At 42.2% G+C, this 25409-nt stretch overlaps 1 protein-coding gene and 1 long non-coding RNA gene across 2 annotated transcripts in view; one reads left to right on the top strand and one right to left on the bottom strand.

Annotated features, from left to right (window-relative positions):
• Positions 1 to 3390: 3390 nt before the first annotated feature.
• Positions 3391 to 19149, bottom strand: LOC132316755 (uncharacterized). The gene is made up of 4 exons (XR_009483938.1): positions 19003 to 19149; positions 4897 to 4999; positions 4714 to 4817; positions 3391 to 4360 (listed from the first exon to the last, which is right to left on the bottom strand). It is a non-coding gene; the product is annotated as an uncharacterized LOC132316755 (long non-coding RNA).
• A 391-nt stretch (positions 19150 to 19540) lies between these two features.
• The window catches only part of DENND3 (DENN domain containing 3), a 41284-nt gene continuing 35415 nt past the window's right edge, over positions 19541 to 25409 (top strand). Inside the window, 2 exon segments of the mRNA XM_059836385.1 lie at positions 19541 to 19644; positions 24762 to 25035. Coding sequence (XP_059692368.1) covers positions 19561 to 19644; positions 24762 to 25035 — 358 coding nt within the window. The 5' untranslated portion in view covers positions 19541 to 19560.

The raw sequence follows: 25409 nt of genomic DNA, 5'->3' as shown, positions 1-25409 counted from the left end.
AAATTTGCCAGGACCGTTATAGGCGGGAGATGGTCTGAATACGGCTCCTAGTGGTTAAAAGAACCCATGACATGTTTTAGATGAGCTTTGAAGCTCTTGGAAATCTGGATGAGTAACTCTTCCCCTTCCCTAGAATTACCCATTGTAATCTTCCTTCCTTTTTTCAATTGGAATTTTCATCCTTGCTAGAATGCTTGGACTTCCTTTATAATGAGAAGGATGACAACGGTGAGAAAAAGGATGCAAACACAGAAGGATGGAGAGTGCCCTAACACCCAGCCATCACAGGATATTTTACGCAAGTCATTTTGCCTTTTCCTATCTGTCTCCCCGTTTGTTCACTACCGTGCATGTTGCACATTGGAATTTCAGTCACAAAAAATGATCCCATTGTGACTGAAGCAATAAAAATCTGAAATGAAAAGGTAATCCTGCCCCACATTGCTTTTGAGGTGTAAGACAAGAAACAATGGATGGATACAGGCACGGAGGGGAATTGAAGGCAACAGTGAAGCCAAGGCTTCTGTATTGTGGCAAAAAAAAATTAATGAAGGATTTGAGAAAAGCTAATGAGAAAGCTCTGTAAATATTTTTGTAAGCCCAAAGCATGAGAGAAAGCATGAAATTGATTGTTTGAACATCGAACAGTAACTAATTTGTGTAGTAAGTGTGATACCCATGAATTCGTAATGGAGGTTATGAAGGTTAATTCTTGAGCATGTCTAAGTGTGTTTAAATACCATTGAAGAGTAGAGTATTGTTAAATTAATCATTCCAGGGAAAAGTCTTAGAATCATTTTAAAGAAAGGCAGCATGATTTTAGACAGGCGATGAGCGAAGAAATCGGAAGCCGCTAGGCCATAACCTCCTGATATGAGCAGAGGAGGTCATTAAGATGAAAATTGCCAAAGGGATTTTTTAGCAATTGCAGACTCTGCCATATCAGATTGGGTTTTATTTTCATTTGCAGTGGCTAAAATACTGGTTGTGGCTGCTCTGACTTCAGTACTAGTGTGTGTGTTGATTTCAGGAAGTAAAAGCCATTTCACTGGGAGCGAGAGAGCTACTTATCTGTGTGTTGGCATAAAAGAACTAAAGCACGCAGCAAGACTTACAGCCGGCACGTTACCGTCAAAGCAGTTAGCCTATCTCAGCCCAAGTGAGGTAACTATAATGAAGGAAGCATCATATCTAAACCCAACATTTCTCTTAAGCATGTCTCAGTGCCACATAAAATTTGATTTTGAAACTATTCTTTGGAACAGAAAATAACTTTTCAAGGGCTCCAACTTCTAACTTCACAAAGCTCCTCCGAGTCCTTTCCGCACACAGCCCGCTGACCCTGAATACTCTTGGTCTGCTGTCTGCAGTGCAGACAACTGGGAGGACCACTATGAAAACGACTTTATATGAAGTGACAGTTATTTGTGACATGCAACAGCAGCTAAAATGTATTTCCTGAAATACAGATCCTCCGCTTTTGTATCCTTTTCAATTACTGCGAAGATTTGTTTATTATTATTTTTTAAACTAATGAGATTTTCGCTGCCCTAGTTTTAAGAGTTGAATTTGAGGTTGTCAAATCTGATTTTTTTCAAGACGCCTTTAGAAAGATCTTTCGAGTGTGATTTGTGCAAGATGATTCAGACCTGAGCAAATGTGACCCCTCCGTGCCCCGTTCCTGCCTAGACAAAAGCAGTCGCCTGCAGCTGTGTCCATCTTGCCCTCAAAGGATTTTTAGAATGCCACTTGACATGCTAAATGTATTTGAATGAATATTTTCTGTCATTACCAACTGAAATAACTCCTGCCTTCTCCTCATGACCTTTAGAGCTGGAGCCCTGTGGAAGAACAGAATTCTTCCTCTTTCAGACAATTGTAAGTCTGATCGCCCTATACCGAAAAGGAAGTTTATGACATGGGAAATATTTCCTTGTTCTTGAAGAGAGGTGGTGGGTTAGACGATCTGTGTAGACATCATAGGGAACTCATTTAACAAGTCCTAAACTCTAGTTTCAGGCTAGCTCAGACATAAGCTCACTCTGTGGCTGTGGACAAATATACTGGGGTATTTTATCAAGTCCAAATTTTTTAACTCTCTGTGAAACCTAAAACAGGATTGGTGAGTCTCAGTGAAAATCAAATAGGTTTTCCAGAGAATCTGGAACTGGGCCTACCAAGAGTTAAGTGGTGGTGGACAAAAGGAGCTGGGGTTTTCTCAGCTGGAAGATACTGCACATAAAAGGGAAGATAAAAGGAGTACTTTGAGGTGGGGGAAACCCTGACCTCAGTAGTAGGAAACAGTTCACTCCGAGTGACCTCAGTAGTAGGAAACAGTTCACTCCAAGTATGCCTTTCGGAGAAGACAGGACTTTGATTTCAGTCTGTACACAAGCTGGCAAGGAACAAATAATTATAGCTCTTTCTCCTCTGTTATCAGCAGTACTAGGGAAGGGAAGTCCACAGTTCACCAGCATTTTAACTGACTTCTGTTTTTCAGCGAAAGGGTAAGTGATTTTCCCCCAAGTTTCCTCAGAGATGTCTTTGGCTGCCAAGAAGCCGTGATGGCCATACACCTCCAGTTTATATTGAATACGACCGCAGTCAGAGACAGTATTTCTGAAAATTTCTCTTAAGCTACTTCAAACTCAACATATAAAAACATAGCTAAAATCAGTAGCTACTTCTGAAATTCCTTGCCTCCATTTAGGATGTGCTTATATTCCAAAGGAAGAATGAAAGAAGAAAGTACACTCTTTGTTCTAGGATAAAGATAAGTCAGCTGGGGTTTTAACAGAGGGAAGGGGATTGGTTTTATCCTCAAGTTTCCCTTTTAAGTGTTCATTTACTACAAACCCAGGTTAAAAACCTCAATTGCCATGCTCGTGGCAGTTTTAGCTCAAATCGTCCAGCCCAAGTTAAGAATACACTTTTTTCCCCCCTGAACCGACATATTTTGAGTTGTCTTATTTGTGAAATGGTTGCTTCTTACCTGTTCCTTCACGGGTATGTTTATGAGTCAATGCTTGCACAGAGCTTGAAAGAAGTCCTTGTTTATTCAATTTGAAGATCAGGAGTTGCATAAAATAGAACAGAGGTAACCACCTCCGTACATCTGGCCCAGCCTCTTACCTGCCCTGTTCACAATGTTTGTTTGCTTGGAACAGATGGAGCAAGGTAAATAAGCTGGTTAAAAATAAATCCTGTGGAGCTATTGTACGTGCTTTTTCTGCACAGAAGGTGAAACAAAGCAGCAGACAGCTCAGGCCCTGAATGTCAAGGTATGATGGCAGCCAGCACTGTTTGCCTGATAGAGAAGAAAGCAGTGTACTGCTTTTTCCCATGTGAGCTTATAGAGATGAGTCATGGCGAAGAGAGGTGCAGATACAAGTATTTTATTTATAAACTGGAGGAACCAAATAAGAGCATTACTATGCATCATATGAAATATGCTGCCGGTACTAATCAACACGAACGGGATGGCAGGGAAGGGAAATCCAGCTTGTTATTTTTGTTCATCTGAACTGTAAACTTCGGACTAATCTTTCAGGCAGAGTCATTTGCTAGTTTTAGTAACTTGTTAGCTGTCAAAAACAGGTGAACACCCCCCCAATATAAGTTAGCATCATCTTAATCATTCCAATGAGAGCCTAAGCATTGAATGCACAGACGACATCAAGCATGGGATTCTTCTCCCCTCAGTTGTAACGGGAAAGATGCAGATGTGCAAACGCTTCTTGAGAATTTTGCAACTTCCTACGTGTATTTCTTAGTTATTCTTGTGTCTCTGTACTCTTACTAGAACAGTTAAGCTGAGGTTTATCACATCGGTCTTTAGGTACCAACTGAATTACCGAAGCTGAAATCCCCTCCAAGCTCCTTCTGTTCTCGGTGGTGTCTTCGTCCCACTGTCAGTTTGAATCCTGGTCTAAGTTGCTCCACAGTTGTTACGAGCAAGAGGTATACTTTCAAAACCAACTGATCATCTTCATATACTGCTGTATATAAGCAGTATCTACAAGCCTGAAGCAAAACCAGCCGGAGGGAAAAGACTTGCTCTGGTCTGCTAACACATAAAATTAGTGGCAGTAATGCTCAGAATTTCAAATGCTTGTGGAACATCCTTGTGCAGCGTTGGTTACTTGGGGGTAAGTCTTGGGAGACAGAGAACTTCTGGTTACAGAGCTACAATTATTTTCTCATGCCACATTTGCCCACACCACTACTAGTCAAAAGCAGACCTTTCCACCTTTGTTTAGTTTCATAGACTGCATCCTGGATGTCTGTAGGCACTTACAAAGACAGGTTCCTTCCAGTAGGACCTTGCATGTCTACGGTGTGTCACAAACAGCTGTCATATCTGTCATATTAAATACATTAATAATAATATAGCATTTCCCCTCTCTTCCCCAGGAAAAGTTATGTTTCCATCCAAGCTTTTACCAACTAACCTCCTGTTTTTTCCTATTCTTTACGTGCAGCTAGTGCTGAGATACGTTGCAAGCAGGGGTGGCTAGATTTGATATTGCGAATATAATGTGACATACTCCATTTGGCATTGCTAATTCCTTAGCTGCCACCTGGGCCTGTAACTGTTCTGCAGCTGCTAAATTTTTGGTGGTTTGCTTTAGTTTAAGCAGTAAGTGCCCAGTTTTGAAACATTCAAAGCAGGTTTTATCAACACATGCAGGATAAACACTACACAGCACTCACTAGTAAATGTGTGAAGCCTTTTCCCAAGCTTGTACTTTCCTTATTCCTTCCATCCTCGGTGCTAGCAGAAGCATTTTTTTCCTCCTTCTGGAAAAAAGTGGACACTAGTGAGAGCAGAGGATTAAAACTTACAAAGAAAATAGCTGCAGTGAAGGAAGGGAGGTAACAAAGGCTCCTGCTCACCTTCGTGTGTGAAAGCAATCAGTCCTTCAGTTTGGAGTAAGTAACTCTGGTTTGCCATCATTTAGTACTGCCTTACTACTGGGTTTTCTTGTTTTTCTTAACCCTGTTGAGATATAGTCTGTGTTACATTTATGTATCATGCTTGTATTTATTCACCCAAAAGATCAGCAATGAAAGCAAAGAACTGAAACTGATAATTGAAAGGTTTATTGTTTCCTAATTCAATTAGGAAACTATTAAATGGTTTGAGTGATATTAAATGGTTTAAGTAGCCTGCCTAACTGTAAATAGAAAAGCCTTGCTGCAAGATTTTCTTTCACTCATATTTTCCTCAACATTGTATGCAAAAAATACTGGCACTGAAATCTGTTAGCATCATTTCAACGGTTTCATAAAGAGGTATAGGTTTACAGTTGCACCATGTGAGACACATGTATTTTTATGTGTTGGCATTTTATACTGTGAGTGGCAGAGTGCAACACGTTTTGAACTCAGCTGCACACAGGCTCAAGGGATTTAGTAGTGGTGGAGATCTAGTACAATCATTAAAGGGCATATCCTGATGCCTTTATGCACTTGGATAAATCCCACTATGAATTCTACAGTGTTGTTCATGTGCTTAAACTGATCAGGGCATGGCTGCAATAGCTTGTAAAATTCAATACCTGCTGCGGTGGGTTTGACCTTGCCTGGCTGCCAGACCCTACCCAGCCGCTCTCTCACTCCCCCTCCTCAACAGGGTGGGGAGGGGGAAATAACATGAAAAAGCTCACAGGTCAAGATACAAACAGGGAGATCACTTACCAATTACCACCATGGGCAAACCAGACTCGACTTGGGGAAAACTATAATTTAATTTATTGCCAATTAAAAATAGAGCAGGATGGTGAGAAACAAAGATAAAACTAAAAACATCTTTCCCTCACTCCCCCTATTTCCCAGGCTCAACTTCACTCCTTTATTCCCAACTCTTCTACCCCCCCCTCCCCATTCAGTGCAGGGGAACGGGGAATAGGGGTTGTGGTCAGTCCGTAACACTTCATCTCTGCCGGTCCTTCCTCCTCACGCTCTTCCCCTGCTCCAGCGTGGGATTCCTCCCACAGGATACAGTCCTTCACAAACTGCTCCAGCATACATCCTTCCCACGGGCGGTAGTTCTTCAAGAACTGCTCCAGCATGGGTCCTTTCCACGGGGTGCAGTCCTTCAGGAACAGACTGCTGCAATGTGGGTCCCCCGTGGGCCACAAGCCCTGCCAGCAAACCTGCTCCTGCATGGACTCCTCTCCACAGGCCACAGCTCCTGCCGGGCGTCTGCTCCTGCGTGGGCTCTCCACGGGCTGTAGCTTCTTTCAGGGCACATCCACCTGCTCCACCGTGGACCTCCATGGGCTGCAGGGCACAGCCTGCCTCACCATGGTCTTCTTCACCAGGGGCTGCAGGGGAATCTCTGCTCCGGCGCCTGGAGCACCTCCTCCCCTCCTTCTGCACTGACCTTGGGGTCTGCAGAGTTGGTTCTCTTAAGTTTTTCTCATTCCTCTCAGCTGCTGCGCAGCTTTTTTGTCCTTTCTTAACTATGTTTTCCCAGAGGTGCCACCGGTGTTGCTGATGGGCTCAGCTGTGTCCTGTGGTGGGTCCATTTTGGAGCTGGCTGGAGCTGGCTCTATCTGATGCAGGGGCAGACCCTGGCCTCTTCTCACTGAGAACAGCCCTGGACATGGACACCCAGTAGACTTGCTTTATAAAATGTAGAATCAGAGAAAAATTCCAGTTGGAAGGGCTCCCTGGAGGTCTCTAGCCCAATCCCCTGCTCAAAGCAGGACTAACATGGAAATTAGATTAGGTTGCCCAGGAATGGGAATTTCACCACCTCTTTGTCAGTTAACGGAAGAAAATCTGGATGGGTAGATGATTGCAAGAGTGGAGACTAGAGCCTAGTTTGCAATTCAGACTTAGCCATTACTGAGGGCAGCTGAATGCCATGAAATTAGTACTGTGTTTGAAATCAGTATTGGCATCCACACAGTTTGCAGTGGAAAGTGTTCACATAACAGCAATCATCGGTACGCCTACCATTAACTGCTTCCATTCTGCCTTGGGGCAGAATATGCGATGAGGATATAGAATGGTGGAGCGTGAATGTTCCCAAGGGCAAAGACTCATTTATACTGCATTTAGCAGAGTCTGGATCCTGATGGCTTTAGGTACCACGGGTGTACAAGTACTAATGACTTCGGTAGGAACCATTTTGAGCTCCATTTCCAAAGGTAAGGATCATGCAGTCGGTAGAGAAAACTATGTGCAACTGAAAAAACTGATGACCCCAGCCTCCTTCCTGACCCTTTTCTTTCACAGAAACCTTGCATGCTCCCCTGCTGCAAATCAGAAAATGTCTCATAACGTGACAAAAGGAAAGAATTATTCACTGGGTATTTCCATGATGCTTTTGAGTGGCGCTACAGCTACAGGGTGAAAGCAACATTAACAAATGTTAAGTAGTGAAACCAGAGGATACCTATAAACCCCTGTTTTTCAGGTACAGATAGTTCAGGGTTACCGTCATTGCAGGCAATCTGAATACTGTCATCCTAAGGAGTGAGGACAGATGCCTGGCTGAGACTAAGTGCTTCCTGGCATGGGAAACAGGATGAACAGGTGAAGGAGAAGACCTGGGCTAGAAAACTCATGGGAAAACCACAAAGAGCTGGGCTTGCTCTTTCTGCCTTAAACAGAATGGGAAAGTAGAAATCAGTAGCTGTTGCTTATACACTGGCAGCCTCCGAATCTACATCTCACACACCTTCTCCCTTTTCCTTGCTGGCAGCTGGAGAGGTAAGCACAGCTTTTCAGAGCTCTGTCATAGACTACAGAGGTAGCCATGGTGTTTTGTTATCATAGAGTTGGCATGTGCCTGGAGCTGGCTTTGCTGTCTGAAATGAGACTGGTAGTGAAAGATAATAAGGGGGAAACATTGCCTGATGATGAAAGTGAGATGCGGTTAGAATTAACACGAAAGCAAGGCTGCAAATTCTGCATATTTATGCAATCACTTGTCTGGAGATGTAGCTGTTATATTTAAGTTCTGTTATTTATTTTAACTTAGCAGAACTGAACACCATCTGTACTCAGAATAAAGACAAAACAAGCCCATGTTGCTTGGCTGTTAGTTCTGTAAGCTCTTTGGAGCAAAGACTATGCCATAGGTCCATAGGGCACCAAGCATCAATGGTGTTTCAAACCTCCCCAAGGGGTATCTAGGTGTTAGGAAAAATAAATCAGATTACAAAAATATTGTAGGGGGGATTCAATAGCTGGCTCAGTGCTGAATTACAGATTCTGCTCAGTGCCAAAGCTTTTGTGCTGTTTATGTTTAAGGTTTGCTTTTTGGCCGAGCTGAAAAACAGAAGGCTTGGCTGTTGTTATTTCACAAGATTTAGACAGGTCCAGATCACTCAGATAATCAATTTGAGGGCTGGTTTCTCCCAAACAAAATTTGCTGCTTTTAAAAGGTGTTAATTTTGAAATAAATGCAGCCTTTATAACATATCGTAAATATATACTGCAGCACTGCCCTGTAGCACTTTTCTTGGCACCGCTTTATTAATAGTCTCTTTGATTCCTTCCTGGTTAACTCAGATTGGTCTTGTTGCAGTGACTTAGAAGACTTCCATATTGAGATTCAGGTTTTCTCCACAGCAAGAGACTGAATGCTTCTGGACAGTACGTAAATAAATTACCTTCTTTCCTTTGAAATCTTTATCATAATTACATGATTTGCAGGGGTAATCATGCATGTCATTATGAAGAGGTGATTGTATCTTGTTCAAGTCAGTCAGCTCTCTACTGGTGCTGCAATATATTGGCAGCAAATTGCTGTAAGAAAGCCTTGTTAAGTCCGGAAGAAAACCCAGGGAAATAAGAATTAAAAAACAGACTTGGCAGGAAAAATCTGTTCATAGATTCATTTATGAACTCCACTAATATGCTCTCTTAATTAAACAATGCTGCTTTCTTGTAACTATAGCCAAGGAAAGACACAACAAATTTTGTTGAATCAGCTTTTACTAGAAGCATGTACCCTGGTCAGTAAAGACACACGGATTCTATCAGTGTATGAGCAACTCTTTGACCTATGAGCAACTTGCACTGCCTGAAGAAAGGCCTGAAAGGGAATGCCTCACATGGTTGTACCAAACTACACATTCCTAGCATGCTTCAAAAATTACCTCTCTTTTGGTGCAATACGGGACAGTGCAGAATAATATATTTCACAATTTATATTAATTTCACTTCCAACCATGTTTGGTGAAGGGGCCAAAACGCAATCTGCTGAAAGATGTAAACCAGCTTGCTTTTAAAACAATGGCAGAACTTTAACAAAGAAATACCAAAAAGCAATTATTGTTGTCGTGCCGCTATCCGCGTGCCTTGGATCAGTGCCCTGCTCTGTAGGATAACTGTACTACACTCAGAGAAACGCCTCCTACCCTGAGGCATTTACAGTCTAAGGCTGCAATGCAGTAATGAGTTGTGTGGGCTTGAACCTGAAGAAGAAACTGAGGGCTGAGGCTTCATTTTAGAAAAGATGCAGCAAGTGAACTTGCCAATACATAACACGTGGATGAGAACAAAACTAATAAGAACACATAGTTGTTTAAGCCTTCGGTCTGCGTAACCTGAGAACTCAAAAGAAGTCTGTGTCTTTTAGCCAGGACTTAAAAATAAATACTGTCCTCTGTGGAAGTACTGATAAATTTGTTTCCAACTCTAGCTTGGGCTATATCTATTTTTAGTTCTTCATACAAATGTACTTAATACAAGCTCTGAAAATTGTATATATTTTTATATTACATAATTTACCGTCAGTAGGTGAACAACTTTGGTGACAATATTACAGAAGTTGTGAGAGGTGTTTTTTGAGTCACTGCTTCTCTTAAGAGGAAGCTTTCCCAAATCACACGACAAACTCTTTTTCCACTCTAGAATTCAATAACTGCTTTTGCATTCACAAAAACTCTTGATAAAATAAAAACCTCTCTTTTTTTGACAACCATCATGAGCACTCCTGTAACATATTACAAAAGTACTTGGCAGCTGACCAAACTGGGCTCCTGAAGTTGTGTGTGCTCTGCAAAGACAGAAAACTAATAGCCACCCTTCAGAAGGATCATCTCACGCTAGGAAGGCCAGAGTTGTCATAAACGGTTTGCTCTGACATTTGAAAATTGGACGTAAGGTTAATCTTTGTGGAATATGAACCTACTTTTATAATTTTCAGTCATTTCCATTTATGTCAGGTTATGTTACTTCACCAAGTTGAAACGTGGTATTATTTTGGTGCTTTTCTCCTACTAGAAGATTTGAGGCAAATCAACTCCGAAAAATTCTCCAAACGGCAAAGAAAGATAAATTGAAATAAGGAAAGACAGTATTAGATTCAGCTGTGCCAGAAAAGAAAGCCTAAATTGCTCTAAAAATGATACCTTTGATGATTAATTCACCTTTGTAGATGAGATATTCTCTCTGCTCTTCAATTAACCAGATACCCTACAGAAAACTGAAACAGCTATTATGGAGGAATAAACAAGAACCATAGAAAACAAGACAGTGGGGACACACTGTCAATTAAGTTTTCCAACCCCAAATTTGGCAATTTTTTTTTTTTAATATTAGGAGAAGTTCAACATGAAAAACAAGCACAGATTATTGGGTGGTGTTTGTACTACTGCAATTTTCTTTATATAGTTACTATGCAGAATCCTCGGCCTTGTGGCAGCACAGCACGCCTGCTCTCATGGTAGAATCTGCCCCATAATGTCCTCATGCAAATCAGGGATTTTGAAGCAGTAAACCGGATTTAATTATTTACGAGAAGTTACGTTCTGTTCAGTTTCAGTCATACGTGATACAGCAACATGTGTCTAATTGCTATATTTGACACGTCAGGCAATATTTAAATATACTCCCTTTATAGTGATATAGAAGTACACCTGAAAGTATATGATATGTTTAGCTATGCAAATGGTTGAACTTTGTTCTCTCTCTGCTGCACTTTTAAATCTCTAAGGACCCTTGGATGCAAATAAAACAATATGGGCTTAATTTATTATAGAATCAAAGACAAATGTTGTTTAGAAGGAACTTTTGGAGGTCTCTAGTCGAACTCTTTGCTTAAAGCAGCAATAACTTCAAAGTTAGATCCAGTTGCCCTGCTCCTCATCCGGCCAAGTTTCAAAAGTCTCTAAAGAAGGAAATTACACTGCCTCCCTTGGGAACCTGCTCAAGTGCTTAATCACTCTCATGGTGAAAACATTTTTCCTTGTATTGAATCAGAATATCTGCTGCAACTTTCAACTGTTGCCTCTTGTCCTCCCACTGTGCCCCTCTGAGAAGAAACTGCATCACTCTTCTTTATAACCCCTTTTCAGGTAGATTGCAATTAGATCTCTCTTTAGCCTTCTCTTCTGGCTGCTCTGCCCCTTCAGCAGACCAACCTCTGCCCCCACAGTGGCATCCACAAGCTTGCTGAGGATGCCTTTCATCCCATGGTCCACGTTCTTGATGAAAATGCTAAGTATTATTAGCCCCAGTATCAAACGTTGAGGAATGCTACTTATACCCAGCTGTCAAACTGTTCACCACAACCCTTTGAACCTGATGGTCCAGACAGTTTTCAACCACCTTGTGGTCCACCAATCTAGTCCATTTCTTCCCAGCTTGGTTACAAGGAAGCTATGGGAGACTGTGTCAAAGCCTTGTGAGAAGGTAAACGACATCCATTTCTCCCCTCCCCTCCACAGAGTCAGTCATCAATGAAAGGCACACAGGTTGGTAAGGTTCATATTCTTCATGTGCTTAGAAATGGCTTTCATGAGGTCTTGCTCCACAATGTTACGCTGCCTGCTGAAGAATGAGGAGCATCAGCATGAAATGCTGTCCAGTTAGAATGGTCTCACATTATACATAACCATACTGGTTATCCGTATGGATTCTTTTCTTTTTGTGTTTACATTAGACTGCTATAAAGGATACTCACTGTATGCTGCCTTATTGCCGTTCTTCTTGATGCATTTTTTATCTGGGGATAAACTGAGGTCACTTGGAAGCTAATTATTTTCTATGGAAAACACAACTGGTTGGTATTCTGGTTGGATCCACACCTGGATTAATCTTCTTCAACAACCTTGTAATGTGAATATTTAAAAATGAACAACCTTATCATATTTATACAGTTCCCAAGCTTAGAGAAGATTGGTTTTTATATAACAAAGTTAATTTTATTTATATATGCTCTTTTTTCATAAAGAGCATGATGTAGGGGCAGCTACAAAAAAAATCAAGAGGGAAAGTGTTTGGCTTTTAATATGTGTTTCACTAAGCTAACATAATTACTGGTGAATTTTACTATATTGTGCTTTTGTCAAGCTATGAACTGCTTATGAACTTTTCTGAACACAGTGGAGCATTCCAAGAGATTCTTCAGATTCCAGGGACAAAACCAAATTTACATTATTTAAAAAAAAAAACAACTGTTCATAGTTATGAATTATGATATCTGTGTTCATGTATTTTAAGGTTTCTTACATTGATGTATACAAGAAGCTATTACACAACAACTGTTCTACCTGAAATTTTATTTTCTGTATCCAACTGTCTATCTTTGTGCACTAATTGACCTCTTCTTTCTCTTGTCCCACCACTTCAGTAATTCTGAATCTGCACTTCACAGCACGGACAAAAACGGACAAATGTTATAAAGTCTTAATGCTACTATAAAAGCAGTTGCAAAACTATCAAAATCTCTTTGGCTGCCTGACATTGTGCCAGATGGTGAAGAACTGGAAGTATAATAAATATCATGTTAAGCAAGTCAGATTTGAGGGACATCTTATGCATCCCACATAAATAAAACTGCTAAAAAAACCTGCTAGAACTGCCTAGAATGAATAGATTCAGGAATAAGGTCTTCGGTAGCCTCAGCATTATCTCACAGTATCTACAATGCAAAGTGTTTCTAATATTCAGAGCACTCACATTAGTCTGGTTCTTTGCCAAGACCTGACTGCTTAGTGTTGCTACACTTCTCTAGATGCAGGGGCTGTGATAAAACCAGGACTTTCAACAGAACTTTTTCTCAGAAAAATAAAACTACAGCCAGCCTCCTTAGCAGAAATGCAGAGACAATGAGGAATAAGTGTTGCATTGACACCCAAAGCTATTTCCTTGGGCCTCAGTTATCCCATCACAAAAAAATTATTTGTGTTAAACTGAAAGGTCATTGACTGTACAACTGGCTGAGGATCCTCCCTACTTGGTTGACTGGAATTCTAACATTCTGTTTCCTTCATATAAAAAGTTTTAACCCTCTTGCTGTACTAGAACACAGAGTCCCTGAGAATGACAGAATCATCCAGGTCGGAAGGGAGATCTCTAGTCAAACCTCCTGCTCAAAGCAGTGCCAGCTGTCAGATCAGACCAGTTTGCTCACGGCTTTGTTCAGTCTCTTCTTGAAAACCTCTGAAGATGGAGATGGCACATCTCTAGGCCTCTGCTCCAGTGCTCAACTACTCTCAGAATGAAAACTATATTCCTTAGATGCAGTCAGTACTTCCTCTGTTTCAGTTTATGACCGCTGTTTCTCCACCTCTGCCTGTGCACCTTGGTAAAGAGCCTGCCTCTGTCTTCTTGATGACCTCCCTTTAGGTACCGGGGCTGCTGTTAGTTCCCCTGAAGCCATCCCTTCTCAAGCCCTGTTGCCTCAGACTGTCCTCAAAAGGGCAAGTCCTTCAGCCCTGACCATCTTGGCAGCTCTCCGCTGAATTTGTTCTGGTTTATCAACGTCTTTATCCCAGTCTTGCATATGGTTATCCTACAGTGCTTTGCAGAAGCTTTTATTGGGTTGTGGGATGACAGTGGGGCTAAGGAGACTTTATTCTCCTCGTTAGCACTCTCTCCCTCCCTGGTGGGGCACAAACAGTAGGTCACACGACATAGGTGCATGTCTGGTTATGGCACCCTTCTCTCCCTCCTATACCCTACCCTCATTCACAGTGTGGCTTGATCTATCTTTATGTTTAAAAGGAGATGGCAGACATTAAGGTAATTAATTACAGTTATATAGAAACCAAAGAGTATTCTGCATACAGCATATTAAATTAATCTGATATTTTTGCAGGTTTAAAAGACTGCGATTGACAGTTCTAGGATATGTCTATGCTGCACGCTGTAGGGTAGAGAGGTACTAGCTCAGGTACTTTAAGAGCATTCCCAGGGTGAAATGGCAGACTTCACTGCTACCTGGTTTTAGTACTTGCAGTACCTTATTCAGAAGTGGCAGAGAAACACGACAAAGCCCTTCAGCATATGTGGACAAATCACAAGGATCTGAGCTTTAAGGGGTGTGTTTCCCTACAAAAGTTTGAATTGGGGGTAACTTTCCATAGCTTGAGAACTGAGGAAATAGCAGACAGTAGCTGACTTCTCCACTACACGGGCAGGTACAATCTGTGGAGAATACAAATCCCATCTGGTGACACGTTGTAAAAACTGGTCTCGCACTAGCATTCTTCTGTAATGTCAGTGAAACAAATCTATGTATTATTAAAGAGATGCATGCTAAATGACAGTTAATATCGCAAAAACATTGTATTCTGTTATACCATAAACAGTGGCAGCACAAACCAGACAAGCCGAGTAAAAAAGAAAGAAGATGCAAATGGAACTGTTAATAGAGGCAGAGATCCCTGAACTGTCCTCCTTTCCCTCTGAAACATTTACACTGAACCTGGTGACCTTTTACAGAATAATATTGGGGTCCAAGTCATTGCACTCAGCTGGACAATACCTAGGACAATAAAGAATTCTCATAGTAGGTTTTTGTAGCATTACTAAGAATGGGAATAAATGTCTGAGACACTGAGAGAGGAATTTTAAGACTGTGCAGGGCCCTAGTTTGAAAATCGTGATTCAATTTGCATAGTCAGTTACCAAGTGGTTGCTTGGTTGCTAATATCAGTGTATCCAGGTGGGTTCTCATGAGAGCAGAGTAGAGGGGCAGAATCACCTCCCTTGACCTGCTGGCCACACTGCTTTGGATGCAGCCCAGGATACGACTGGCTTTCTGGGCTGCAAGCACACACTGCCGGCTCATGTCCAATCTTTCATCCACCAGTAACCCCAAGTCCTTCTCTGCAGGGCTGCTCTCAATCCCTTCATCCCCCAGCCTGTACTGATAGTGGGGATTGCCCCAACTCAGGTGGAGAACCTTGCACCCGGCTTTGCTGAACATCATGAGGTCTGCATGGGCCCACTCCTCAAGCCTGTCAAGGTCCCTCTGGATGGCATCCCTTCCCCTCAAGTGAATCAACTGCACCACTCAGCTTGGTGTCATTTGCAGACTTGCTGAGGGTGCACTCAATCCCACTGTCTATGGCGTTGATGAAGATATTAAATAGCACCGGTCCCAGCATGAACCCCTGAGGGACACCACTTGTTACTGATCTCCGTTTGGACATTGCACTACTGACTGCAACTCTTTGGATGCGAACATCCAGCCAATTCTTTATCTGCCTAACAATCCATCCATCAGACCCAAATCTCTCCAATTTAGAGGCAAGAATGCTGTAGGGGACCATACCAAAGGCCTTACAGAAGTCCAGGTAGATGACATTCGTAGCTCTTCCCTTGCCCACTGATGCAGCCACTCCATCGTAGCAGGTCACCACATTCGTTAGGCACAATTTGCCCTTGGTGAAGCCATGGTGGCTGTCTCTAATCACCTCCCTGTCTTCCATATGTTTTGATATGTCTTCCAGGAGGATCTGCTCCATGATCTTACTGGGCGCAGAGGTGAGGCTGACTGGTCAGTAGTTCCCAGGGGCCTCCTTTTTACCCTTTTTAAAAATGGGCATGATGTTTCCCTTTTTCCAGTGACTGGGGACTTCACCTAACTGCCTTGACTTTTCAAATATGATGGAGAGTGGCTTCGCGACTACATCAGTCCATACCCTCAGGACCCTAGGATGCAAGTCGTCGGGTCCCACGGACTTATGTATGTTCAGATTCCTCAGGTGGTCTTGAACCACTTAATGATGGGATGGACTTCATTCCCCCAGTCCCTGCCTTAAGGTTCAGGAGCTTGAGAGATGTAGGAAGAGAGATTACCATTGAAAACTGAGGCAAAAATATTGTTTAACACCTAAGCTTTCTCCATGTTAGTTTTCACCAGTTCTCCTGTCTTATTTAACTGGGAGTGTGTACTCTTTCTTTAATCTTCCATTTTTGGCCAACATACCTGTAGAAGCCCTTCTTATTATTCTTCACATCCCTTGACAAATTCAGCTCCAACCGTCCCTTTAGCTTTCCTGATCCCAACCCTACACATCCAGGCAGCGTCCCTATGTTCTTTCCAGGATACATGTCCCTCATTCCACTGCTTGTGCATTTCCTTCTTACGCTTTAGTTGGACCAGGAGGTCCTTACTGAGCTATGCTGGTCTGCCTTCCTTGCCTGATTGCTTACACATGGGAATCGAGAGCTCTTGCACTCTAAGAATAATGTCCTTAAAGAGCTGCCAGCTCTTTCCAGCTCCTTGAGAGCAGTTTCCCAGGAGGTCCCATTCACTAATTCCTTAAACAACTGAAAGCCTGCTCTCCTAAAATTCGGGGTCCTGACTCTACTCTTCACCTGGCCCATATCCCTCAAGACTGAGGTGTTTGCAGCATAGGCGTCTACAACTCCACAAGTCACTCAGAGCTTGCTTCAGGGCTGATGGAGAGCAACCCAACCATTTCCATGCAGTCTATAGCACAATTGCCAGACAAATTCCGTTCATAGTTCCCAATTTACAGCAATAATTTGAAAGAGGTGAGGGTTGAAGTTTGGAGATGACTTTGGAAGGTATTTCAAGTGTAAGGCTGAACATGGAAGGCTGTATTATATCACCTCTGAGTATTGGATTTTGAGGGTGGCCTTGTTAAAGCTAGAGCCAGCTCAAGGCTTCTCAACTGACTGGGTAAGTTATATTTTGTAAGCAAGATTGCATTAAAGAAACATATGACTTGTAAAATTATTTTCTCTTCTTAACAGAGGCAGTCTAGCTAAAACATAAATGCTGTATTTGGATCTATGTCAAGAGAATCTTTAATTATTCAGATATGGCCTTCAGGTCTGATAAAGCCTTACCCATGTTGAGGATGTATCAAGATCAGCAGTTTTTTCTGCATATAGCTCTAGGCAGCCGAGTACCACATCAGACAGTTAACAAACAAACAAACATTTACTGTATTTGTGATCTTACAAAAAGAAAACACAAAATAAAAACTGGCATTTCTTCTTCAGTTGACAATTTTTCTTAGGAAAAAAAATGATTTAACTACATGAATCTTTTTGTAGCACAGAGGCATTCTTCTTTATGCGAATTATTTTGTCTCTTACCAGTGACCCCATACAGCAGGTTTCCTCCTTCCATAGTTCTTGAGATTTTATCAGATTCACTTTAGCACCTTTCGTCTTGTAGTTCTGTTTTGATAACTTCACCGTATCCTTGCTTTGAGGGCTACATTAATTATGAACAAGAATCATCCAGTATTTATCACTGCAGATAGCAGAGAAATCAGAAACTAATCATGATACAGATTAATTAAGTACAGGGTGACCTGGATTGCTTAATAGCCTCAGTTCATTTGTAATTTTCTTTTAATATGGTCAAATGCTAGGTCACTGTCATAGGTCATTGAATGTAAGATGTAGGACTGTCATGTTGGAAGTAATAACCCTAAGAAAACCATACAGGATTACAGTAGATAACCAATTAAACATGACACCCTTTTTGAATGATTCATATATCAGTCTTTCTGTGTTTTAATTAGGTGGGGATATCAGTTAGAAATAGCAATGTGACTTACCACTGTATATTCAGCAATAGTAAAGCTTATTTTTGGTGTTCATAAGTCAAAAAAACCTTTGGAAAAATTTGAAAAGGTTGAGAAAAGATGCACACAAGTGATTAGGAAAGAAATTTAAAAAGTATGAGTTGCATAATTTCTTAAAAATAAATTGAGATTAATAAACTTGAACTCTGCAAGGACAAATCTTTTCATAGTAAAGAATCTGTTCAAACAGCAGGCAAGCTGTAACACCGTAATGTGGCAAAAAGCTAAGCTAAACAGTGAAACTAAAAATCAGATGCCTAACTTTTAACAGTGATTGTTAGCAATCCCTATTGCAGGAACTCATGGAGTCAGCCAGAAGTTACAAATTTAATATGGGAATCACTCTGATTCTGTGGCCTGGGCTACACAAGGTAAACATGATGATTTTTAACAATCTCTTATGACCTTAAAGTTAATTAACATAAATCTTTGAGCCTACGAACTTCTTCTACCACTTTGAAGAAGTGATCCCTGAACTTCCAGGTTTTCAAGAATTTCCTTCTTTTAGTCAGTGCTATATAAACATAGTTTCCTATATTGCGACTTCCTCTAAGTAAGTTATTTGAGAACACCAGAGGCCATACAATCCTGAGCTTTAACACCACAAGAATTCAGATGATAAAATCCCCATGAAGACCACACCTTGTGCTTCTGGTGTTCTCTGCACTCTTTGAAGAAGTCTCTTCTGAACCCTGGATCGGTAACAAACTCGTGATAGCCTGGAGGCATTTATATTGGGATTTTTTTGCATTTAAAATACGTGAACACTAGTCCACAAAAAAAAGTTTGTGGCTGCGATGAAGCTATGTCTCACACCTTCAGTTTCGGAGAAACGGCTCTCTACAGTTTCGGGTACTTTATGCACCGGTCCCAGAGGAAACACATTTCTCTCGGCGAAGATCTACACAGAGCCAATAGATACAGAGTGACTCATTGTCTATTGAGATTAAACAGCTCAAAAAGAAATCGCGGAGTCCCCGGTTGTTCTCCGCTGCGCAGGCAGCTCCGCCGAGAAGGCTGCTGCTCGGGCGGTGAAAGCACCAGGCAGTCCGCAATCAGCTCTGTGCTCGCAGTCCATTGAAACCATGACCCGTGATAAACAGAAGACTCATTTAGTGGCAGTCACATACCCCTGCTGAGTCACCTGGAGCGAACAGCAGCGAATGGCACCACTTACCAAAGCACCAGGCCGTGACTTCACCCACTTCTCTGAAGCGCCGGCGACCGGCAGCCCTGAGGCACCTCAGCCGCGCTGGGCCAACGGCCCCACCGGGAAATCAGCCCGTGGCTGGCCGGGAGGAAAAATGATCTCCCCGTTGGGCCGGGAAGCGCCTTCCCGGCGGCTCTCCCGGCGAGGCGGGAGGGGCTAACGGCAGCCCACGGCCGCCCGGCGCCGGCGGGGCGGGCGGTACCTCAGCCCCCCGCTCTCGCACTCCGCCCCCCCCTCCACCGGGCCGTGAGAGGCGACGCCCCGGCCCCGCCCGGCCCGCGAGGCCGTGGCGGCCACGTGCTGCCGTTCTGATTTGCCGCAGGTCCTCAGAGCGACGGGAAAGGCAGCCAATCAAAGCGTGCGCTACCTTGAAGGGCGGGCTACCGTGTGCGCGTTCGCCTGTGTGAGGGGGCGGGTGTTTCCCCCCCGGCGCCCGCCCGGTCCGGCCCGCGGGGAGGCGCCGAGCGGCCTTGCGGGAAGGAGCCGCCGCAGCCCGTGTCCCGGCCGGCCCTGCCCCGCTGTGCCATGGAGGACGTGCTGCCCTCGGGCCTGCTGGAGATCTGCCTGCTGGTCGGCGTGCCCAGGGAGCGGGTGAAGGCGCTCCTCCAGGTGAGAGGGGAGTCGGCGCGGTGAGGGAGCGCGAGGCGGGCGGGCTCGGGGGTGCCCCGGCGGGTCTGTGGGGCGGCTTCTGTCAGCGCGGTTCTTTGCTCGGAGGTCTGACCGGAGTCGGAGCCAGGTCAGCTCCTCCTTGGCCGGGCCTCTCTGCCCCGTACAGACTGGAGTAAAACTATTGGGTTGCCTTGTTGCTGTTATCGTTGGCTGGAGCTGAAATACTTTAGAGAAAACTTGTTTTGACAGGCGATCATCAGCGAAGTGGGGGTAGTTTGGTAGTGGTGTTAAGTAATTACACTTTTTCAAAGGTCTGAGCTTAGATGAAGAATGCAGTCTAGCTTTATATAAGCAGGAACAGCAAAATGCTTGATCAGTGCATAGCCTTTACTGGATGATATCCCATTTCCCATCTTCTGTTGGAGATAAAAGCTGAAGATAGGGGAATAAAGCCTGGAAACTTGTATCCTTAGGACAACACGAGGTCTAAATCCTGGTACTAAATCGTAGTGCTCTGAATTTGGCGCAATCCCAGCAATTCATATACGTCAGAAGTTGATGGGTTGGTTTCTGCTTTGAATATGTGGTTTATAATTTGTTTATGACTATAGCCACTTCACATGTGAGTTAACAATTAAAGTCCTCTTCCTGATTTTGCTTTGTTAAAACGTGCGGATGGTTTTGTTAGATACCTATGAGCCGCCGCGCTGTGGGAGTAGCGGTGGTGCCAGCACGTGCTGAAAAGCCAAACTGCTCCCAGGGATCTCGGTTGTCTTGCTTGAACTTGAATTTGATTGCATGCTCTAATAGCATTAGATAAAGAAGTCTTTGTTCAAGTTGTTGCTGCTCACTCGCTCAGGAGACGGCTTTTGCTGATGTCAGCTTCTTAAGTGATACTGGCTAAGCAGAGGTTCAAATTCCAGCATCACATTCATGTATACATTCAAATTGGGGAAATAGTTGTGCCATAAATGTCACCACCAGGCTTTTGAAATCAGTGTGTATGTGTTGTTTTGGCACCTGCCTGAGAAGTAAACCCAAAAGAAGGGGAATTTCTTCTTCATTCCAGTCTGCTCAGTTTGATCTCATTGCTTCCAAAAAAACCCTGTAGAACAACAAATAAGAAATTGGCTACAAAAGGTAGAAGTCATTCTGATATTCCGATCACACTACAGGTTTTGGATTGTTTCTTTGCTTAAGGTATAAAATGGAGTGTCAGAAAGGAAACTAGTCCCTACGCTTGTCAATATTAACTATAGTAATGTCCCTGGAAGCGGTTACACCACAGGGATTTCAGTCGCTGTCTTAGGGCGAGTTTATAGATTTACTCGACTTCCTTTTCCTTCTGCAGCACTATCTACATGAGGAAATGGTGGAATATGTTTTGTGTCTAATTTCAGTGAATGTAGAAAGAAGAGACCTTATTGACAGAAAATAAGAACCTTTCAATGGGAAGTAGTGGACGTCTGATGATATTTACAGATGAAACAGCAGGGTAAAAATCTTGATAGTGCTTCATATCTTGGTCTTGAAAGTATCTTTCTGCATTATGAACTTTATTGCAATATGGAGTAATAAAGTCAATGAAGTCAGCAGGAACATGATAAAACCTACTCCCAAAGTAAGAAAAGTCTTACATGACTGACCTGTTGTTGATGGGGATTCCAGGAAAAAAGGGTAGTTTTGCACTGAAGCTCATGAAACTGAAGTTTCTGGGCTGTCATCCATCAGTTATCCATATTTCCAAGATAATTGTCACTGTAAGATTTCAATTTGAAGAGATTAAAGGCTGCTATTTTCAGCTAGAGATGACTTTTTTTAGCATTTTAGTGTGTATTTTGTAGGAATGAGATGTACAATAGTGAAGATCATACAGCCATCTTTGATAAGACTTCTTTCCCCTAAGTTATCTTCAGCCATATAGCTGCATTTCGATATGGCAAGTATGATGTGCAAGCTGTCTGCGAGCTGTCTCGGGTCCTCCTATCAGCCTCATCGTTGGGTTCCATATCTACCTACCACAGTCAGCGGTACAGATCTTGTCTCTTACAGTGTCTGCATCATGCTTTCTGGCCCTGTTATTGCAGACATAACCACCAAACCGATTTTTCCCTTCTTCCGTAAATGCCCCCCCTGGGTGTCAAGTTGTGCGAAAGAAATGAAGTGTGATCAAGTTGAGCATTAGTCAGCAGTGTGCGCTTGTGGCAGTGAAAAGTAACTGTGTAACGGCCTGCATTATCAGGACCGTAGCTCACGGGTGAAGGGAAGGGATTATTACTATTATTGTTATTACTCAACACTCTTGAGGTCACATCTGGAACACTGTCCCACATTTGGGTACCTTGATTCCGGAGAACTGCTGACAAATGGGAGTAAGACCAGAAGAAGCTAAGCTATATGAGGGCTGGAGCGCAAGGGGCGAAGAATCCCCTTCTTAAGGGATTTCTGAAACTTGGCTGGATGAAACCCAGAGCAACCTGATCTAACTTAACAAATTATCACTGCTTTGAGCAAGGGGTTGCACTAGAACCTCCAGAGGTGCTTTCCAACCTAATTTTTCTAAGGCTTCATACTTTTCCCTGCCTGATTATTCCTTTAAGAAGCCAGCTCTTTCATGCATTTCATAATTTCAAAATGAAATTAACTTCTTCAGTGATGGGAAGAGGAGAATGAGATCCAGGAAACACCACATAGCTGAGATCACACTCCGATCTGTGGTTTCCACACGCTGCTTCTTGTTTCTGTCTAAAATAGTGCGGTCATTGTAAAAAGTCTGTCTCTTATCTGTGTCCTATACAGCACCATTGTTACAGGAACATAATTAGTAAACGGCGATGGAATAAAATCCCTGACTTCTGGAATCTTGCAGAATTACAGGAAAAAAAAAGGCATTAGTGTTTATAAGACGCTATATATGATGCAAGGACATTTGATAGTAAAGAGCGACAGAAGAGAAGCATTTCAAAATGACGACATAACAGTAGAAGCAGAGAACATAAAATGTTCAAAGAATACTAGAAACAAGTGAATATTGTCCTGTTGCTGCCTATTCACTATCCCTGAACTGAAAGGTTAAGAAAATATGACTTTGGCCGTAGACGTTAATATGAGCTGCCTGGAATGCTGATGACTGAGTCACTGGGTCAGCAACAGTGCTGACAGTGCTGCTCTGTGGGGGGAAAAAAAAAGGTGTTTAATGCCTCTGTTGTAGCTCAAGACATCAAGGACCTGCCATTTTAGAAGCTGTTATGCTGTGAGGCTATTAAATCGCTGGCTGTCATCCAGCACTTTGTAGCACAGAGATGCCTTCAGTTTAAGTCAGGGATTGCCCTGTCAAAGCAACTTTGTATGAAAACCTCTGCAGGGCAAATCTGCCAAGTTAAGATTGCCACTGTTTGAGTAGGTCTGTGTTTTTCTTGCATAACAGCCTCAGGGCTGAGCCTTAATTCGTAATTTCCTTCTGAAATGTTTAGCTGCATGTTATTTTGAGAGTGATCATGTTGGATTTATCTGCGTTTCCAGTTTCTTCACTTGAAATGGATGTCAGCTGCCAGCTAAGGAAAATGACACTTGAAGTTTTTAGCATGGCAGGATACGGCACTCAGTACCCCAATTTGTAACGTGCTTTTTAAAGTCATTGCTATCTTTTGAATAGCCCAGTAGATACTTATCTGAACTTTTATCTTTTCCACTCTTATTTCTAGCTCAGACTCTGTGTGTTCATTAAAAGAGGTTTTTTTCACTTCTTATTTTTATTGAAGTACTTTCTTTCAAGTATCCTGTTATAGAATATGGTGGAGCTTAAGATACAGTAACTTATATATCATGAAGGTAAGTATTCCTTCTCATTTTTCCTATGATGCTCAAATGTGAAGACGACCTACTGGTAGACTCATCTATTTCCAAATAAGCCGAGATTTTCTGTTCCAAAGTTTGGACAGTGGAAGATTGGCTTCAGTGAAGCAATAGAGCTTTGTATGTTGTAGCAATTTTAAAAAGTAGGGAAATGATGAGACAGGCCAGCACTGATTCTCAAGGAATATCTCAAATACAAGTAATACCGATGCATCATGTCTGAAGGTAAAAGCAGCATGTATGCTTCATCCATCTTTGAATCGGTCAGCAAAAAGCTGAAAACGAAACAGCTTTTTAGCCACAGTGAGGCTCGCTTTTCCTGTTTCCAAACATCCGTTGACTAAACAAAGCTTTTACTTGCTGTTTTGACCTTGCAGGAAGAATTAAAATTGCAGTGAAGTAATTGAAAATGCAGCTGCTTGTCTCTACTGTATGGCCAAGAATACAAAAAGTGCTCCCAAGTACAAGGAAATCTCCTCTCCTGGTCACTTGTTCCACAGGTTTTTCACAGCAAGGCAGCAAGGACTTTCAGTGCAGTAGTACTTTACAAAGCTGCCTACTAAAAAATGTTATAATTTCGTACATGCTCTTGGGATGCCTGTTCCACTTAGTCATCAGTATACGGAGAAATTTTCATGGCTTCGTGTTGTACAGTGTCTTAAAATTGTGTTTATTGTAACAGTAATGGTTTTTAATTATACTTTCTTAATTGCCTTATAAAGTTAAAAGTTGTCTTGTGAAAGCTTGTGTGGGGTTTTTTGTTTGTTTTGTTGGGTTTTTGTTTTTTTTTCCTGTAGCGGTTATTCTGGGTTAAGGTGTAGCTTTTCCTAAAGTTAAACAAAGACTTATCTAGGGAGTTGAGCTGTTTTTCTTTGTTTACGTTTATTTGTTGTCTGGTTTCTCTTACTACCAGTGTTTGTTTTCAGTATAGCTTAAGTATATCCTAACACTTCAAAGGAGGAAATATCGTATTTGATAGTTGTTAGTTTTCTTGTGCCAAAGGCATAATATTGATATGGTGCATTTTGCAAGATGAAGAATGATTCTTTGCCTACTGAAAGTGCACAGAGTATTCCCCTTGCATTAACATATGTAAAGCAAGAAATTAGAAGGAAAAATTAATTATTTAGAAAGAAGAAAAAATGTATTCTAAATGCACAATTTTAGGGCTAGAGAGAAAACAGGGCTAAAAATGGTTTAAAAATACTATCAGGATGAGTGTCAACTTAGTGGTTCTTTGTTTGTATTTTTTGTTTTAATAGGGTACTCAAAGAAAACCCAAAAGTCTTCCTCCCCTTGATCCAGAAGTTCTTTCTGTATTTGTGCCTCCATTTATAAGCAGAGATGACATTCAGGTGATTAATGCTGGTAATAACTTGAATAAAAGTAAACGGCGGTCGTTCCGAAAGAAAAAAGAGAGACCGAAGATCGAAAATGTCAAAAGTCTCAATGGGGAGCAGAAAGCACCTGACACTGAAGATATTACAGTTCCTAAGGACATTGATCTTATTGGTTTGCCACAGCTATGCTTCCCAGGTACGGTAGGGTTCACACTTCTTAATGAGAACTGTTTTAATATATATTTGTTGAGCCATAGTACAGCCAATTATTTTTTTTATGATCATCTTCTCTATCTCTTTGTATTTCACGGTATAAAAAATGTGTCCGTTTGTGAGCAGGTCAGTGACGAAAGCAGCTGTTACCTGAATGGGGTGCCCTTACTCTGTATGGCTATATTGTATGAAACGGATCTGTTAGCGACAGTAGCTGCAACACCTGCAGGAGAGGGAAGCCGAAAGTCACTTTAGCCCTTATTGGTGAATCTTGGTTTGAGTGAAGTGCACATACTTTTAAAGTTCTTTTTTTTTTTTTCCCCAAAAATGACTGAGTACTCTTTCACTTTTCATTTG

Source organism: Gavia stellata, chromosome 3, assembly GCF_030936135.1.
Source record: "Gavia stellata isolate bGavSte3 chromosome 3, bGavSte3.hap2, whole genome shotgun sequence".
NCBI classification, from domain to species: Eukaryota; Metazoa; Chordata; class Aves; order Gaviiformes; family Gaviidae; genus Gavia; species Gavia stellata.
Note: the sequence above shows the minus strand (reverse complement) of the source record. Positions and strands in the feature narration are given on the sequence as shown.